At 33.0% G+C, this 19607-nt stretch overlaps 1 protein-coding gene across 2 annotated transcripts in view; it reads left to right on the top strand.

Moving 5' to 3' along the window:
• Window positions 1-19607, top strand: part of LOC130894017 (otoferlin-like) — an 88825-nt gene that overhangs the window by 14853 nt on the left and 54365 nt on the right. For both annotated transcript variants that reach the window (XM_057800527.1, XM_057800528.1), the window contains exons 2-5: window positions 7080-7141; window positions 9667-9855; window positions 11574-11812; window positions 16449-16649. In XM_057800527.1, the coding sequence (XP_057656510.1) occupies window positions 7080-7141; window positions 9667-9855; window positions 11574-11812; window positions 16449-16649 (691 nt within the window). The remainder of the gene's footprint in view (window positions 1-7079; window positions 7142-9666; window positions 9856-11573; window positions 11813-16448; window positions 16650-19607) is intronic.

Below are 19607 nucleotides of genomic sequence, written 5' to 3'. Positions count from 1 at the left end.
CATAAAAATGCAGAATGCAAAACTGCAGAAAACTAGATGGTTTCCTGATAGTGTTTTATTTATTAATTTAATTATGAGGTTAATGCAGGTTATGTGGATATAATAGCAACTACGAATAAGTAACATCAAATTTGATTGTTATGGTGGGGGTTTGATTGGATTATGATTTTTATTTTTAAGGCTGGAGATTAATTATAATGATATTCAGAGTAATCGTTCATTTAGCAAAATGATTCTACTCAGTGTATTAATATAGTGTGAGTAACCTTCGAGCCGGTAAGAACACTTTGCCTTTAGTCTTCTTCTTCTGCTTTTTCTCGAGAGCTCATTATGCTCTTTCTAACGTCAGAATATTGGGACTTTAGTTCTTATTCTCCTTTCATTCATTTTTTCCATTCTTTCCGATCCCTTGTCACTTTAATCATCTGCTGTATTTTTGAGGCGTTGTACACTTTTTTGCAATGGGTAAAAAATCAGGACACGTGAGCTTATCGAAAATTCGTAGGACGAAAACTTATTTAGCAGCGTTGTACAGTTTTTTTTGTAATGGGTGAAAAATATTGAACTCTCGTCAGGATACGTGACCTAATCGAAAATTCGTAGGACAGATGGAGAGTAGACAGCCGGCGCGGTGTAGGATAGGAAGTAGCACAAATTATATGGATGTGCATGTGAAATACAATAGCATGTTTAATGTTACTGTTTCTGATATCGGTGATATTTGTATAAATCGTTGCCACTCTGGTGATAATCAGTTCATTATTATGGTTGCTGTTTATATCTCTTCAAATAAGTCATTGCGTGCTATACGATACTTCTTCTATGAAAAATTGATTCATTTATTCTCATGACGCATCTGCATGGCTTCAAAAAAAATTGGAAAAAGCTTTGATGAATTGCCAATGGTGGAGATTTCAACATAAACTGCAGACGATAAAAATCAACTATTAATTTTGGGACAACGAAATACAAAACTACTGTTGATGTGGTCTTTTTGCATACAAACCATGTTCGTTTCTTACTTCAGCTATTATAAACCGATCCTATCAGTTTTAGAGGTTGGCGATGATGATTTGATAATAATGAAGTCGTCGAAATTATGTATAGAAGTTGATATTTTTCTGAGAGATAAATTTTGTAATGTAATAAAAATTGTCATGTTTGTGTGCGATAGCGCAATAGATAAATATTGTTTTCTACCATATAAATGATAGTACTTTTATACTGATAATTAAAGCAATTCGTGCAAAATTATTTCTTAACCATTCGAAAATATCTAAAATGCACAACGTTAATATTCAAGTTTTCACTTCTGCCGTTTGTTTACCTTGTCTTCCCCCTTCTTGTGTTTCTTTGTTGTTTTCCTTCTTTTCTTATATCGTTTTGCTTCTATTACTTTTATTATTAGGCTTTGTGGTGATCCCTCTTTATGGGTCCGTACTAGTTTAAACAACTTTCCTATGTTGTTTTCTATTAGTCCCTGTTTGAGCTACTATAAATTTACCTTATTTCTTATCCTATCCATCCATCCCTGCTACTTTCCTCAGATTTATTTCGGCTGCTACTGTTTGTTCGACTCTACCTTTTTGTTAATTACCCAAATTTCCCTTCCATATATTAACGTGGTCTTATTAAGAACATACTATATTTGATTTGCTTTTCTCACTCTGTTCGCTATCTCCATATCTATTTTCCCGACGAAAATGACGAGATATTTAAAAGTTTTCACTCTACGTATTCGTTGTCCTTATCATTATTAAATATTTCCCATGTTTTGTTTTCTATTGTCTTCATTCATATGTCTCCATTTTCTTAAAAGTATCTGCTACGAATACTATGTCGTCAGCATATAATATTCCGTCTATTATTACTGATTATAGATTTCTGTAGCCAATTATTGTCTTCAGTTTATAGTTCTTCTCTTTTATTGTTTACATTATCCTATTCATTTCAAGTATAAATAGAAGAGGACTAAGACTATCTCGTTGTCTTACGTCTATCTCCATCCTAAACTCCGTCGATCTTCTTTCGTCTATTTGAACTTTCCCTCTAACGTTTCCATATCTTCCTTATGTTATATCTGTTGTTTTTCTGGTGATTCCTATGTTCCTATCATAATACCGATGAAAACACTCTTGTCTGTTCCGAAACTAATCGCCAACGTATTGAGTTTCGAGCAGATGCTTGAAATTTAGTTGAAGGTGCATTTTTGAACTACATATATGAACTACTTTTGTTTGTGTTCATCATTGTAAAGTTGTTTCTATTAAAAGAAATGATGAAATCCTTATAAGTCACGGTACACGTTAATATAATTTTGATGAAAATATGTTTTTTTTATCTGTAAAACTTAATAGCAGTACACAACGTATATTCTGTCGGAATATGTATATAGCTATCACAGCAAACCTTATTTCAAAAATACGAATGAAAGAAATTGTGCTCCTTTTTCTTAAATAAAATAAGGAAAATAGAATTGGTTTCCTTTAATGTTTGAAATAGAATTCACATCGCATTATATGCACGGCGGTGAGTTCGCATTGTTTGCGTAAATAATAAAATGAAATATTCCTTGGAGGAATTTTAATTACATAGAGCTATGTGAAAATTAATAAAATACTAATATTGATAGAGTGTATGTGGCATACAATTATGCAAGTTGTATGTCGGAAATAATATGAGAATTTATAGTTAATGAGAAAATTTAATCACAGATCTCGTATTCATTCTACCACATCTTACAGATTCAATTTAATGGCGAAATTTCTCGTATTTTTGAGTAAATATTTCATTTCGTTGTTTGAATGTCGTTCCCAGAAGTTCAGCTTCGCAAACACGATAAAATATCAAATTTAATGAATTAAGTTTTGAATTAATAATGAGTATGGGATTTTAACAACCGGAGCCCCATTTTTTCTATAAGGCCAATCGTATGAAATGGAAGCTTTAGAATTGAGTTATCAAGAAACTGAAAATTCATTTAAATTCTTGCATCTCTTTTGTAATCGTGTATTAACAAAATTCCAACTTATCTAACTATTATTGACTCATTAGAAGCGGATATTTCTGGAATAGTCTTAAATATCAAAACCACACACATCAGTTTCAGTTCCTATTCATAATAATTTATAAAGGATGTAAATGAAACAGATGCCACCCCTATAACTTTTGAATGGGTTGTTCGAAATTTGAGTAGTTTATGTTATGCCTCAAATTGAGGTAGAAATTCATAAGGCCAAGTTTTAGTTTCACTAGAAATGATATGAAAATTTGTATTTTGTCCACTAAATATTTGAATTACACCGATCAATACTAGACTTCATTTTGAACAATTGACTTCTTACTATGAAAGTACCTATTCATTATATTAAAAACTTAAGACTGAATTTAAATGTTTATACCAATATTTAGGGATAAAATACAAAGCTGCAATAAATATTTTAAATTATGAAAGATCTTATGATTAAATTTGATACTGTCAAAAAAAACTTTCTTACGTATTTTATTACAAAAATTCAGTATCCTCTTCAAAATATGCTTCTTTGAGCCAATTTATGCTCAATCCCATTTCCCATACACTTATCGTAAGTCTCGACTAAGATGGCCTTCAGTACCTTAAGGGAATTACTATCTTTGGCTTCAATTAACTCGTAGCCCATTCCCTGAAGCAGATTTTTGAGTATCGAAAAGAGAGAGAAGCCACAGGAAGCCAAATCTGGATCCATCGAATACAGTGGCTGAGCGATGATACTCGTTTCGTGTTGCTAAATAAGTTTTGAGACAGATAAATATTTATAATTGGATATGGTTTTAATGTTATTCAAGATATCCTCTATTAAGATCAATACACTTTTGCATACGTTTGAACCATTTGTCGAAGCATTTTTTCCTTTTCGATTGAGGTACCTCCAAACCATATGATTGGACCCTTCAAACGCTTCTTTATGTGTAGAAAAACGTTGACCTCGCAATTTATTTTCGATCTGCAAGAATAAGAAGAAATCATTGCGAGCCAAACAAGAATTGTACGGCGGATAATCCATCAGTTCGATGTTTCGACTGTTCAATAACGTTTTTGTTTAAACTGATGTGTGAGATCTTGCATTGTCGGGTAAGGAATGATTCATCTTCTGCGTATGGTTTCTCTGCTTTTCTCTAACAATTCTGGCGGAAAATTTTGACGTTTCGACTAAGTATTTATTTTGTTAAAAAAATTGAGAGGTAAAGCTTTTACTGAAACTCTCCATATTTCATAAACAGGGTTGTTCTCGTGAATCCTTTAGTTAGAAGTGAAGGGAGCAAGTTATTTTATCATGTATGCTTCTTTTAACTAGCTTAGTTTTTGAATTCGCTAGAAACCAAAAATGAAGAAAATCAATTTTCAACAAAAAACAATACATTGAGATCTATATTCTATATATAATATTTGCATCTGATATATAAAGTTATTTTCTGTTTACTAAAGAAGTTGTTTATAATTATTTTATGAATCCAATCAAAGCTGAGGTAGGGGCAGAGTTGTGGTGAGATTTTTGACAAAGGACATGAAATTGGGAAAGAAATATCTTTGTCGAATTTCTTCAGAGAAGTATTCTACGTAATTCAAAAACTATTATTGATCCTACCAGGAAAAAATGTACCTACAACAAATACGCATAAGAGAAACTCCCTGAAATTAATTTCCTGTTTATACTAGAGGGTATAGTTGATAATAATCATTTTCCTATATTAAATGAACATTCATCTTCTTCTCCACCGGGCAGAAATTAAATATATATAAAATATTTTCGTTACTTTCTATTCTACTCATTTCACTTGAATTTGTCACGCATAAAAAACAGAGTTTTGATCTAGATTGACAACAATTAAAGGCATACAATTATTAGCATCATGTAATAATCTTGAATGTTCAGTTTGTCAACTGAAAAGTCAAAATATTGGCTCACAGATCAGAATAAGATCCCTGATCTTATAGATTTATTTGTAATCAGGAATGTATCCTAAAATTATCTAAACGTTGAATTCGGACCACTCATCCATACTTCTTACACTAAGTGATGGTATAATATTAGAGGAGAATGGACCCAAATTGTTGAAAAACAGGAAGGATTGGCGAAGTTTTAAAATCTTGAGCAGGCAATTGATCTTTCAGTTGCACTGCAAAAAGTAGAACAGTTACATCATAAAGTAGAATATAACAATATATAAAGTTATCATCTTGGGAGAATCAAATACAAAACAAAAGGATAAGAAAATGGTTGGAAACCAGAGCACCAGCTGATAAAACAACGGTAAACAATGCTACACAACAATAAAAAGCGAAATCCAGCGCATTAAAAATGATTCGATTGCTGAATACCTGAGTGAATTAACTTATGATAACAGTACGGATTATTCACTCTGGAAAGCAACCAAATGATTTAGACGATATGTTCTACATAACCCACTAATAAGAAAAGAAGATGGAAGCTGGGCACGAGATAATAAGCAAAAAGCAAATAGTTTTGCGGAACTTTTGGAATAAAACTTACAGATCAACGAAGTTGAAAAGCCCCTAGATTTGACCTCATCGCTGGGGAAATACTGAAGGAAGTTCCATGCAAAACTATAGTCAAATTAACCAACCTTATTAATGCGTCAAGCCAGGTAAACCTCCCCAGAATGTTACATCCTACCGGCTTATCTCTTTGTTGAACGTAAAATTTGTTCTTAAGAGGCTAGAACATATAATAGATAAAAAGAATATCAAAGTATTCGTATATAAACTTAAATCATAGTTGCAACTAGTTATTATTTCTTTGAAGGCATTATCGATTTCTTGTTTGGGTGTTGAGTGTTTGTCGTATCTCGTCAGGGAAGTATAGAATTTAGGAAGATCAATAGTTCATGGTGAGAAGGGTTTGTTTTGTGAGAGGTTGAGAAGCTGTGATGAAATAAATGAGATGGGTTTTATTGGTGGAATGGTTGAAGAATGGTATGATTTTCAGTGGTAGATATAAATAGAGGGTGGACAGGGCTAAAGAGGTCAGATGATATTCTAAAATGAAGGGTTAATTAGCTTCATAGTAAAGGCTTTCTATGGCGCTAGATTAAAGAGTTTGAAAGATCGAGGTCTTATTTGTTGGGCCCAGCATTTCACAACTATCCACAACAGCAAGGCGAATATTGTTAATAAATACACAGGATGATATTGTAGGTGGTCGTCTACTGAATTCAATAATTTGGGATTTTATATGAAAAGTAAACCCGGACAGACATATATTATGTCTATATGAGGCGTAAAAATAATTTCTGATGCGCGTTTCGATAACCAAGTTATCGTCTTCAGAAACTGAAGATAAAGTTTAGAAGACAACAGAGATAAAAATGTTACGAACAGGATCTATATTAATTTTTTAAATTGTTGAATCTGTACTGAAAGAAATACTGAAGGATCTTGAAGGTGAAATCCTGTTTTTAATGGGAAAAAATTGAATGATTGATGAGGTGATGTCATTATTTCCAAATTATTGGAGACTAGTTTGCACATTTGAAATTTTCAGTTATTGAATACTTAACATACTAATGTATTCAAGCACACCGCTTACTTAATTATCCCGATGTGTTCAGAATGACATAAGATTTTTTAATGAGTTTTCGCTGCTAATCAAGCACGAATTCATACCAGAAAAGATTTCCCTAATAATTCCCGAAAATAAACAAAAAAATAAATAAAAAGACGTTTGTGGAAATTGGTTCTTAGAAACAATATAAACAAATAGCTGCTGTGATAAAAACCTAAAAAAAAACAACCGTCCCATTCGCCGGCTTCAAACTCAATGTTGTGGATTGAGTGTGAAATTTATTTTTTTGCATCATTTTCCTTGTACCATATGAGGTTATCTAAGTAATAGAGAAGCAATCACTTAACAACAATGGAACTGCTTGTAATTTTGGAATAAATGAAAATATTCACACACACACTTTTTACTGGTGAACATTTTTTTCAACGGTGGGCATATTAACGTAACATGTAACAAATACTGATTTATTTTCATTGAAAAGTTTATTGAAAATATACTGATTTTTCTATTTTTCAGGTGTTTCTCATTTAACAAAAATTGTGGAAGAAGATGGTCTCGAAACAATCAATGTAAATAAGGTAAAATTTTTATTGATATCTAACTAAATTTAAAAACAATTTTGACTATTGAATACATAAGATATCATCCAAATTTTTTGAGTACATATGCAAAAGCTGATAAATATAAAAATCAGGTTGTTACTTATAAAAAAAAGATAATAAGGATTTATATGACAATGTGGTGGATATTTCAACGATGATAGAGGTTGAAGTGAAGTTATGATGTTAATTATCTTTAAAGCAATTTGTGTCATGAGACTTATTTGAGAATTTTAATTTGATTATCAGCTATTGAGGTATTACTTCCAAACAAATCCCTAGTACGCTACCAGTATGTTTCTCTAATTACTTATAAATTACTATCGATTTCCGTTTCTACTTAAATTTAATTAAAAATTTTGTTAAAAGTATATAGATAGTTAGATATAGATTTTCTCCTCTTCTTTAACGACATGCTGAACTGCTTTTGGTATCCGAAGATTAGGTATATTGTATCTCCTAGTGTACAAAATCAGTACGATCTTTTTGGGGTTGACCCCAAGTCCATTGTATTCTGCCCAATCGACGATTTCCTTGATAGATGCCTCCATCAAATCGCCTAGCGTCTGTGGGTGCTTGCCCGTGACGAATAGCACGACATCATCGACATATGCCATTATCGTTACTCCTTTACTCCTGAGCTTTCTCAGGATTTCCTCAATTACTATTAACCACAATAATGGGGATATTACACCAACCAGTGATGTGCCTTTGGTAGTCCTCTTTTTGGTTCTGATTTCTCTCATTTCCTAACTATTCTGCCTGCTTTCCAGCATGTATACCAGCCAGTTTGAGACGGTATCGTCAACCTTGTGATTCTCCAGAGATCTCCTGATTGATTCCGTTTTGACGATGTTGAATGCTCCCTCTATGTCCAGGAATGCACCCATAGTGTATTCTTTTCCTTTAAGGGAGTTTTCAACTGTTCTCACTACTTCATGCAGAGCACTCTCTACAAATTTCCCTTTCAGGTATGCGTGTTGAGCTATGCACTGCTTTTCTATTTTTGTATCTTCTTTGACAACTTGATCCAATAGTCTTTCTAGTGTCTTTTGCAGAAACGATAACAGGCTTATGGGTCTGTAGTCCTTCGGTTTGGTGTTGCTTGGTTTACCCGATTTGGGTATGAAGACAACCCTTAGTTCCCTCCACCATCTCGGAACATGTCCGAGCTTCATGCCTGTGAAGATCTCAATAAGCACTTCCATTATCTCACCCAAAGCCTTCTGTAACATGATCGGCAGGATCTCGTCCGGTCCTCCGGAGGAAGGATTTTATTCTTATTTTGTAGTTGATAATGAAGGTGATCTATTTTTTTCCATATCTCACTATCTAAAGATGGCTATTTAAGTTATTCTTGAAAATCATTTGGAAAGTAGAGTAGATGCAAGTTTCATATATATTATATTTTTCGATTTTGGTTTTTAGTATCTACATTTACATGTCTCTTAGTACATGCAATTTTTTATCCTTGATATGTTTTAGTCGACAAGCTACTTTTTATCACGCAACTCCAGCAAAATGTCACGAATGTTAAATTTGGTTTAATCGGATCATACACTCCGCTATTTTTAACGACTTTCGCGATTATCTAAACATTTTTCAACTTAGAGTCAATTGCTTCATTGCATATCTACTATCGGCTATTATAACCTTTCTTCGTCAGAAAATGTTCGTGTAGATTATGAATATAAAATATTTAGATAAAAACTTAACACATCAAAAGATCTAAGAAATTATATATATATATATATATATATATATATATATATATATATATATATATAATTTTATAGTTTATTTACAAGTTTTGAAAGACAGAGAAAAACTTGAGATTTAGACTATATTTCGTCTGACGTGTGTATTGATAACCAGAGGCTGAAGATAAACTGAGTTCTATTTTGTAAATTTCAATGCAAATACAAATAATTTAATAGATGGCATAAAAACTAAACGATTTTTCTTGTTAAAACAGATTTCTATTTATTATATACTATATTTAGTATTATATACAATTTTTAGTTATGATATTCATGATGTTGGTGATCTATTGATCAATTTAAATACGCAAATTGTCATTTATTCTTGATAATATTTTAATGAAGACTGAAAGTGATCGAAACATCAAATTTTTATCTGTCTTCCAAAAATTATGAAAAAAACTAATTCTAAAACAGAAGAAACCTAAAATCAAGATGATTTAGAAACATGAATATATATTGATTTCAGGTCTCTTTTGTTAAAAAAAAAAAAGATTTCTTCAATATTTTTTGAAAGAAAAAGGTATTTATCAAAAGAAATTTTAAAAAGTCCAAACAATTTATTATACTGGTCATTATTAGTCCCCATTTCAGAATAATATTCAACAACTATATTATTATAAATATTTCTCTCCAACTATTGACAATTCATAAATTACGATTGACCTAATGGATATGAGAAATATTTTTGATGTTTGTCTAAGAGTCCATACATAATTATTTTCAATCTGATATTTGTTTCAGACGTTTGAATGGCCGGTAGGTCGAGCTGTAGAAGAAGATGAATTGCTAATCATTGAGTTGTACACCAGAAACAGGTTATTTTCCGACAAATTGATAGGATTGTATAAGCTTGTCCTACAAAAGCTAGTGATAGATAGGAAAATCTCAGTATCCGATAGTCTGTTGGATGAAAATAACCAACCATTATCTGTAAGTGATTACTTAAATAGTTATACTTCATATAATTATTGATTTGCGTCAACAAATGACTGAACGTTACACACATATTTGGAGTAACGTATACTTGACCCAGTACCATTAACTACCCAGATGATTTGCGGTATAGTGTTGACAAATTGATTTAATTCGTTATTAAAATTGAGAACTGTTGATAAACAACTATTGCAAGCTACTTTTTGCAGATATTCATAATCCTATAGCTGAAACAACGGTCAAATTGCGATCCAGGGATAACGGTCTTTGCGATTCACTTACGACGTGAAAGTTGAATGCACTTGCATGCAAAATATGAAAGCCTAGATAAAGAATGAGAGCTTGAATCTTGACATATTATTCTATCCACATATCTCAAATTCGTCGCTAAGTGATGGTTTGACGCCAAAGCTCAAGTGTCGAATTGTCTCAGGCGCCAGTTTTCTATCGTAGCATGCCTCACTTGCTCCGGACAGCGTCAGTGAAGAAAATAAAATACTGTACTTCAGGGGTAAAATGAAGATAAACCAGTTAAACAGATTTTACTTGCCTTTACCTGAAATTGACTAAAAATACCTACAATTTGATCATCTTCGTTAGGATTTCCTTTGAACTTTGTCGACGTTGATCGAGGCATGTTGTTCTACTGTCAGCGCTAGTTTTTTCGGCTGGCATCCACAGGCGGAGCAGGCTAGGTGCTGGTTGAGACAATGGAAAGTAATTTTCATGGTTGCGGAGCGCATTTTTATTATTCCAAGTTGGCGCTGTGTGCAGGTCGTAGGTCTTTGACGTGAGCTAAGGAGAGCTTTTTGTCGGTTCGACTTTTAAGATCATACACAACGGTCGAAAAGACTCGTGTAATGGTATACGGATCTGAGTATTTCGGAGCAAGTTTTGCTACGAATCATTTCTCTGCGGAGAACTGATTTTTACGCTTCATGACCTGATCTTCTACGTGGCAACGCCATTACCGGCCCGGAGGTTGTAGATAGTAGTAGAATTAATAGATATCATCCCTCTTGTGATGATCACTTTCACAGAGCTGCGCTATGGGTGCCGTTGTAAACCTCATATTGGTTTACCCACTTACGTTCGGACGGACTGGCACAGAAACCCTTCGACGGACTTTTGGATACTCACTCTACTCCTGGTACTGTCTTCGCTGTGGACAGGCTGCTGGTTCTTCGAGAACTGCCTTTTCTCTTCTTTTACCAATCCACTGGAACTGCGCAGATTTCTGTTGGGAAAAAATATTTCTACTTACAATGGTATTCTTTGATTCCTTGAGGACGACAAAACGACTTTCTTTAACGAATTGGTACCATCTCTTTCATTGCTGTAAGCGCTTCCCTTTCTCTAGCGGTGCAAAAGGTGGGGTCGCGTTGGGTACGGTTCCTTGAGTTTTGGAACGCTGGGGAGAATACAACTCTTATAAATAGTAATTTCGAGGGAGAACTATATTTTATATTAAAACCGGACTATTTTTCTGGTTATAGTCGAAAACATTTAAAATCGGTAATGTAGCTGCTTTTACGTTTTAGAAACTTAGTTCCACTAATATCCTCCATTTAATCCAAATCGTTATCTGATATTTTTGGAAAGAACTTCCATTAAAAATCTTACTTATTATATAAGAAAAAGTGTGATTAGCACTATCTTATTGATTAGCTATTTTTTTTGACATTATTATAAAATTTTCATTTCAATTATTTCAGGCCACCGTGGAATTCGAGGTTTCGTATACACCACCTGAGGAATTGATGTCAACATATGACGTATTACAAGATGATCAGCAAATGCTCATTGATATTGAACAGAATATAGCTAATATTGAACAAAGTATGATAGTGAACGCGCGCGAACCAATTCCATTGCAGTCAAAGTCTATTTCTGTAGATCGCAAGATTCTAGATAGGAAAAAAGCGACATTGAGAGCTGTAAGGAATTTAGTTAGGTAAGCAATACAAATAGTAATTCTTTTCGTATCATGAAAAAAAAACACGTAACCTGAGACTCTACCTGAGCAGAGTTACCTAGCACTGACACTATAAGTTAGGGGTGGAAAGAGGCTCCTTGGATTATTTTGGGCTTAAATAAGGCCATTTTTATGTGAGATGAAGTATATTCTAGGATTGGCCCTGATATAGAAAATATTTTCCTCTGCACAGTACTATCAGTGATAATGTCATCCTTCATTTATACAAAAATATTTTTTATTATAATATTTTCTCCCCAAAACCAATAGCTGTACAGAAAAAAAATAAACATCATAATTTATAATACTTTTAATGAATTAAATGGAAAGCAGTAAAGATGTAAAATGTGTTATGATTCATAATAAATGCTGGAATTGAACACCTCTACCTTGTTTTTAATTTTTTAATTACAGAGTAGGCTGTTGTTACTTCGACAATTCATTTACCGTGTTTACTAAATGTTTCTTCAAATTGTAGTAGACTGATGTTGATAGTTAGCAATCGAAGCTTACTTGTAAGTTTGTAGATTGTTACTTTTGCGTTAACTGTTTATTGTAATATGTGTATCAACGCTGAAATAGCTGACATGCATTGGCATGGCATGCTATGGCAAATTGTAATTCTCGACAAGCTAGACTCTGCTGAAAAATATCTGCAATGAATTACGCCTATTTACATCGCTTATCCGGAACTGGAATGTTAAAAAGAAGTTCAATCAACACCCGGTGTACACTCGGAAACAAGCACTAGAAAAATTGCACACCCTATATATCAGTTATTCATCTGTGGCGAGTTTTAAAAAAGCAGCACAACCAACGGTTTCAATTTGTGAATAATATATTGTTTACGGACGAGGCACATTTTTCTACCTATCATGAATTTTCACATTAATTTCGTATGGGAAGACGAGAATCCCTATGAGATTATAGAGCACAGTTTTCAAAAAGTTTTTCAGTGAACGTATGGATTGATATTATAGGTAATAACTTAATTAGGCCTCAGTTTCTACTTCAACCATTAAATGGAATTTCTTAAGCAACATATACAAACCGTTGGATTTTTGTTTATGGGGCTAGTTTAAATCATTAGTCAACAGGGCACCCATAGTTAGGTATCAACGATTTAAACAATAGGCGACTATTTATTTTGAATTGGTTCGTGCGCGAACCGCTTTGATCGGAGATGGCTCGTCTTGAAAGACTCATACAGTCGATTGACGTTTTTTGAAACACCGCGATTGAATTTTTCTACCATTCCTAAAACCAATCAAACACGAACAAATTTAAGCACAGCATCGATGTTTGTTGGCACATCAGATGAATTTGGACGACCTTCACGAAATTCAACTTGTAGCATTGTGCGACCACGATTGCATTCGGATGACCAGTGAAATACGAAGCTCGAGATGATGCTTCATCAGCAATAATCGAAGCTAGTTGATCGGCCCGCTGCTATTGGCTTAATCCACGTCGAAAGTCATAGATAATCATCGTACCAGTACAGAACTTAAGTAGCAGCACTCGTACAAAAATAAATCAGACTAATAATTATACGTACAATGAGGTTCCAATCTCTTCTCATCGAGCACAAATTATCATGAAATCAGGACAAGAAAAAGTACCAGAAAGTTTAATTCCATATGACAGATGTAATGATGTACTTGAGAATTTTAATTTAAATTTTTAACTATAAAATCCAATTAACCGAACATATTTTCGTGTATTCTTTGTTCAACCTACAAAATACTAGTGATAACGTATGATAAATTATGGCATAAATTGATTTTGTTTTTAAATATGGCATATTTAATTTTTTTTAAATAAGAAATCTGTATAAGGTTGAGGTATATGTGTATTTTTTTTATTACAGTCTTCAATGTTGTGTTTAAAAACATCGATCAATTATTTGTGTTGCGTTTTTCTTTTCTTCTACTGATGTCACTGTAAAACATGAACGGTTATCATATGAGAACCTATTTAGTTTATTTATAATTCAATTCTATAAGTTCTTTTTAATCCTTTTTGGATATAACTCACATCAGGAACATCTATATTTTATCGTTTTATTATTCCGTTTACGCTTTATTTCATTTAATCGCTAATCGTAAATAGTCCGCTCATAGTACCGCGACTCATTAATAGAACAACACCCAACATCTTGCATACCGTAACACGCTAATAGAACATACATTCTATATCCAATATTTTACTAGGATTAGTCAACAGTTTAATAGTAGGTGTGATCATCAAAGTAGATAGCAATGACTAAGTTCATCGCATAGCACGACGTGTTGATAGGAACTTCATTCAGCATCTCATACTGCGACCCGTTAATACAACATATCTTTCATCATTTCGCTACGGTCCGAGTTAATGAGCCTTTTTACTATTATAACTGAAACAGTAAATAGAATCACTTGGCAACTTTATATCAGTTCATTGAGTTTTTTCATCAATTTAAATCGCCTCAATACTTAAAAGGCCGTTGGTGGAAAAACCAAATTGAATTGATTTTAAAAACATGAAAAATTCAATTTTAGATACAGATGATACAGATGATCAGAAATTATAAATCAGAGAAATGATAAAAACAAAGTGTACCAATTTTATTACAACTATACAACTGAACATATTTCGGACTGTTCACATTTTTTGAAACTACTGATTGAAGTATTTTTACGTTATACAGAGTCTTTTAAAAGGTATAAACATGTTCAGGTGAAAATCGTATGTAACTCAACGCTCTGTAATTTACTATATGTTAAAGAAATAAACTTTATTTTATCTATTAGAGGTCTGTAATATGATGGAATATCTACGTATTTAATTAAATTGAGATTTTTTATGATTTGTATAAAGGGTGGACGGAAGCGCGAACCTTACCCATAACCCAAATAGAATCTTCGGTTACGCAAATTTTTAACAAATTCTCGCTGTATTTGAAGTTTATGAAAGCACAAAATGCATAGTTATCATATTAAACTCCATCAAGAGTTATATTTGCGTAACATTTTTTAAAATCAATCGCCCGAGAATTATTTATTTATTTTGTGCGTTCTGCAGATGATGCGAATTAATAAAAATGAATGTGTAAATCGATATAATTTTTAAAATCATCAACTTCTAACCTAAATGTGATAAACAACTCTTAATAGCAAATGGTCGTCATTAGATGCTAGGGGTGGAATTGCAGGGGATCATCTCATAGTAACCCGCTAGTTTAATTAGAACTTCTGCTTAATATTCGAAAACAAATGTGATATTTGCATGATATTATGGCTATTTATTCATAATACTGCGTCTCATCTCAATACAGAACAAAGGTATTGAAAAAGGCGATCCAACTGATGGGGAAAGTCTACGAGAGCAATGTGTATGTTCCGGCATGTATCTTATTTTCCTTGATGTGCGATAAAAACTGTAAGTATCTTATATAAATTGGGAAGGCATGTAATAGGTCTGTACTGAATGGGAGTCATCCGTCTGGAAACTCTTTGGGAATAAGTGAGTGGAACCCAGTACTAGAAACGTTGGGATGTCTTCTGGGTTGTGTTGGTAAATTATTTGGCTAATTCCTTATGTACGCTTAGAAATTTCTTATACCAAAAGTTATAGATATTATCAACTCTCGGTGCTTTCTAGTTGTTAGTATTTTGCATTATATTATATTTACTGTAGTGTGAAATCATTAAACTGCTCGGAACAATGTTTAACCGCATCTCTTCGGCTGCTATCCGGCGTTTGTCTTGTGGTTTTTAGATGTGACCATAATGAGTACCAATATTTGTCCAACGTTTGTTTTGATGGTATTGGTTAGTGTTTTCATCAGGCGTAGCCTCAAATTTGTTTCGTCACTCCTTCATTGTACTCTTAAAGTATCTTGATAAAGATTGAGTTCGCTTTCAACTTCTACAGAAGCAAATCAATATAACCACACAATTGTTGATGATGTTCTGGATGTTGTGTGTAAGTACCTGTTTTCGAATAAATTTTTTTATATGGTTTATCAAGCGTTTTGAGGGATGTGCACAATTTTTATACTCCATTTGGCGCCCGAGCTCGCTCCTAATAGTACAGCCGTTGACACTAGAGTTTTTTGTTTATGTTATTGGTACTGATAATTGTCACCGTGTGTGTTTGTATCTTGCGTAGCGATATCTAGAAGAACTTCTCGTATTTGCTTGCAAGATAGATGCAGAAAACAGTTTTTATCACAATACTTATTTTCTGGTCAACTATTCGTTATTCAGTTAAGTGCTGCAGGCTCCTCTCAGAAAATCACGGTAATTGGTGTATCGGTAGGTGGTTAGATCGGATTCTCTATTTATTGCTTTAAAGTAGGAACGCAGAATGAATGAGTTAAACTCGTCCACTTTATATGCTTCTTAGGTAATCCGGCTTTTGTGGTCATAAGCACATTGACTTGCATCAGCAAGAGTCGGTTGAATACAGCTAGTGATATGTTTCTCCATTGTTTTGATATTCATAGAAGCCCTACTTTTTCATATAATGGCTTGGATATATTCATGTTACGCAGCCTTCCCAAATTAGGGAAGTTTCATTGTCTTTAAAATGTAACTTGAAATCATGTATCTGATAATTTTCTTTCTTTTAGATTTGGAAAACAACGACTACCAAAGGACAGTGACAACGAAGATGAAATCGCTAATTTTATAGATGAGATTAAAGGAAATTCACAGGAATCAGAAGCCGATCAGAATTATTTAGCTGGCCTCGGTAGCCCAATATCGATGAGTTGTAACGAGGGAGAAACTTCAACGGATGCCTTAATCGAACGACAGAAAAAAAGTTCGAGGTAAAACAATTTTCATAACAAACATTATATTTTTGGCTATTCGTATTATCCTAACTGCAATCTGTTGTATTGATAATTTGCTTTAATTCTCTTTTTTGAAAACAGATGCTTTAATTTTCTTTTTTGAGAACAGAATTAATTTTCACTCTTTCAGTTTATAAAAAAATAATACTCTATGCTATAACTGATACAAACTCAGAAAATTGATGTGTGAATCCTATATATTCTAAAAGTTTAACAGTTGTTGTAAATCAATGAATTGTTGATAGACAATTTTGCATTGAAATGATAATAAAAGTGGGAAGTCGAATTGTACTAACTTATAACAGTATTTCATTTTTTAACAAAAACTTATTCCATAAATACGTGAATACGGATATGTTTAAACATAAAAAAATGATTTAAGTACTAGACAAAAAACGGCTAGTAATTAACATGAGGAATTAAAAGGGGAACTTTCTAAATTAATATTTGTAGCCCTGGTGTTTTAATCTAAGCTCTTCTCGATATTTCATAAAACTTCAGTGAGAATTGGCCATGCTTCTGTAATTTAGTTCCTAAGTTCATAGATGTTAATGGCGGATTTGAGATGTTTCCAAAAAAGGCTATCAACTTCTCTTCTGCCAACCCAATTGTTGAGTAATTTTCCTTTTCCAGTTCCTGAGTTCCATTTCCATTCGAGGATACTAAAGGATAGATTTCAAGTCTAGTTTAGAGTAAAGGTAATTTCATCTGATCACAGATCATACTTACTTAACATACAACTCGCCCTTTACAATACACAAACTAAAACCTACTTCAACCCAACCTAAAAATACCAATAATATATAATAACATTTCACTTGTTTTTACATTGATTTAAGGTCTATTCTGTACTATATATCAAAAGGTGTAAGAAATAAGAAATTTTAAAATGTTAACAGTCGCATTGGAACCACACAAAAGTTTCTCTTACAATAGCTGCAGTATCTAATTCTCCCTGTACTCAAGCCGAATCTGCTACCGTCTCTACCACAATATTACATAAACTATTAGGAAAATTGATCCATAGACGGCTTTGTGGCTTCGCATGGTTCCAATATTGAAGGGTACTTCGACACAATTTTTTGTGATCTTTCTGAATTCTACGACTAATATTTCCACATTTATAGAAGGCTTTTTATTTTCACATCTAGTAAATATAAGGTATCTAATAATAACTTGTTATCTTCTACAAATACTTAGTGTGATGGTGATCTTCAAAAATCTATTCCAAGTACTTCTTTTTTTATCCTTACTATAAAGACACAATAACACCTGGCCAATAAAATACCCTGTATAAACTGATGATGTAATAATGCTTTATTATGGCAAATTCAATAGCTTCTGAAGCATATGCAACAGGAATATAGAGAAATACGGCTGAAATAAGACTCAATATTATTAAAATACTATTAGTACCAATCAGATGAATTTCAATTAAACCCATTAGCGTTAAAATATAGACGGAATAAGTACCATAGAAGTTTTGGAAAGAAAAAGACATAATAAAAGTCCCGACCCTGAAAAAAAATTAATAGAAACAACAGATATGAAAGAAGTGAAGGTTCACAGGATCGCGTAATGGAAATCAAACAAGCGAATGAAAACCAGCAATAATGTAATAACAATATGGAGAAGACAAATAAATATATTGCAAAACCAAAGATGGAATTATCTACATTAACAATGATCTCACCATAAATGGCAAAGAAATTCAAGATATTATTATGGACCGACTGATAAAAGAGAATAAATAACGAAAATTGGCCACGGGAATCTAATCATAAATGAGGAAACTTAGAAGTGAAACTAGGCAAATTGATAACGACTAGCCAAAGAATAGGAACACGAATTTATAATCTGAATGAAGAAGTAAGCGAAGAAAATAAAAGATAAATAAATAAAATGTCAGAAGTATCCTGACAAGCTATGCAGAATGAAATTGTTGGGACAAAATAGGAAATCAACGGTTCTCCACGCACATGCACCATCGGAAAATAAGGACTTGACAACAAAAAATGAATTCTATGAAGAGATGAATTTGTTAAGAGTTCCTTAATTCGATAGAAAATTACACTAGGTGATATAAAAGATAAGTAGAGAAGAGCGATTTAAATATATGATAAGGGATGAAAGTGAGCAACCTAAAAAGCGAAGAAAATGGAGAGATTATTCTTAAAAGTACGAGTCTTTACCTTAAGACGGAATATCTAAAAATCAGGTGGACAATGTACTTATACAAGAATTCACAAAATTAAAATAACAGATGCCCGAATTTTTAGAGGAGTGGATTCAGACTCGGGTCAAAAAATGAAGGTGAAGGTACGAAATACAAAAAACCAAAGGACAAGGTAATTAATGAGTTTAATATGCAGTCAGGAAAAGCTAGAATTAGAGGATAGAAAAGGAATGGAAACAAAAAGAATTAGCACGAATTAAACTATGCAAGAATGTCTAGGACAGGCGAGAAAAAGCAAGGTAAAGTATTGATTTGATTAACAATGTAGATCGATAATGAACTAAAATACAAATAGTAATAAAAGAAGATAGGTTAATACGAAGAAACATGAAACAAGCAGAATGTCAAAAAAAGAGTTAAAGTACATGAAGGAGAAGCTTAAAGCATTCATAAGAGAACAAAAATACGGATTAGAAAGAAGGTGGGCAGCATATTTCGATAACTTATTGAGGGACCTCCGATATGGAGGGTAGGGGAACAGTACGATGGAAGGGAGTTCAAAGAACTCTCAGACACCGAGAAAAAAATGATACAGTGTAGACTTCGAGAATTGGTGGGCGAGAATTGCATGGAAGGACCGCCAAAAACATCGGTTACCAACGCTGTAATATACCCTACCCATAAAATAGATGACAATTTGAGCTGCGTGAACAACAGGGGTATAGTACTACTGACTTTGATCAATTCGTATTGGCCAT

This window comes from Diorhabda carinulata, chromosome 5 (assembly GCF_026250575.1).
Source record: "Diorhabda carinulata isolate Delta chromosome 5, icDioCari1.1, whole genome shotgun sequence".
Taxonomy (NCBI): domain Eukaryota; kingdom Metazoa; phylum Arthropoda; class Insecta; order Coleoptera; family Chrysomelidae; genus Diorhabda; species Diorhabda carinulata.
This window is presented reverse-complemented; position numbering and strand designations above follow the sequence as displayed.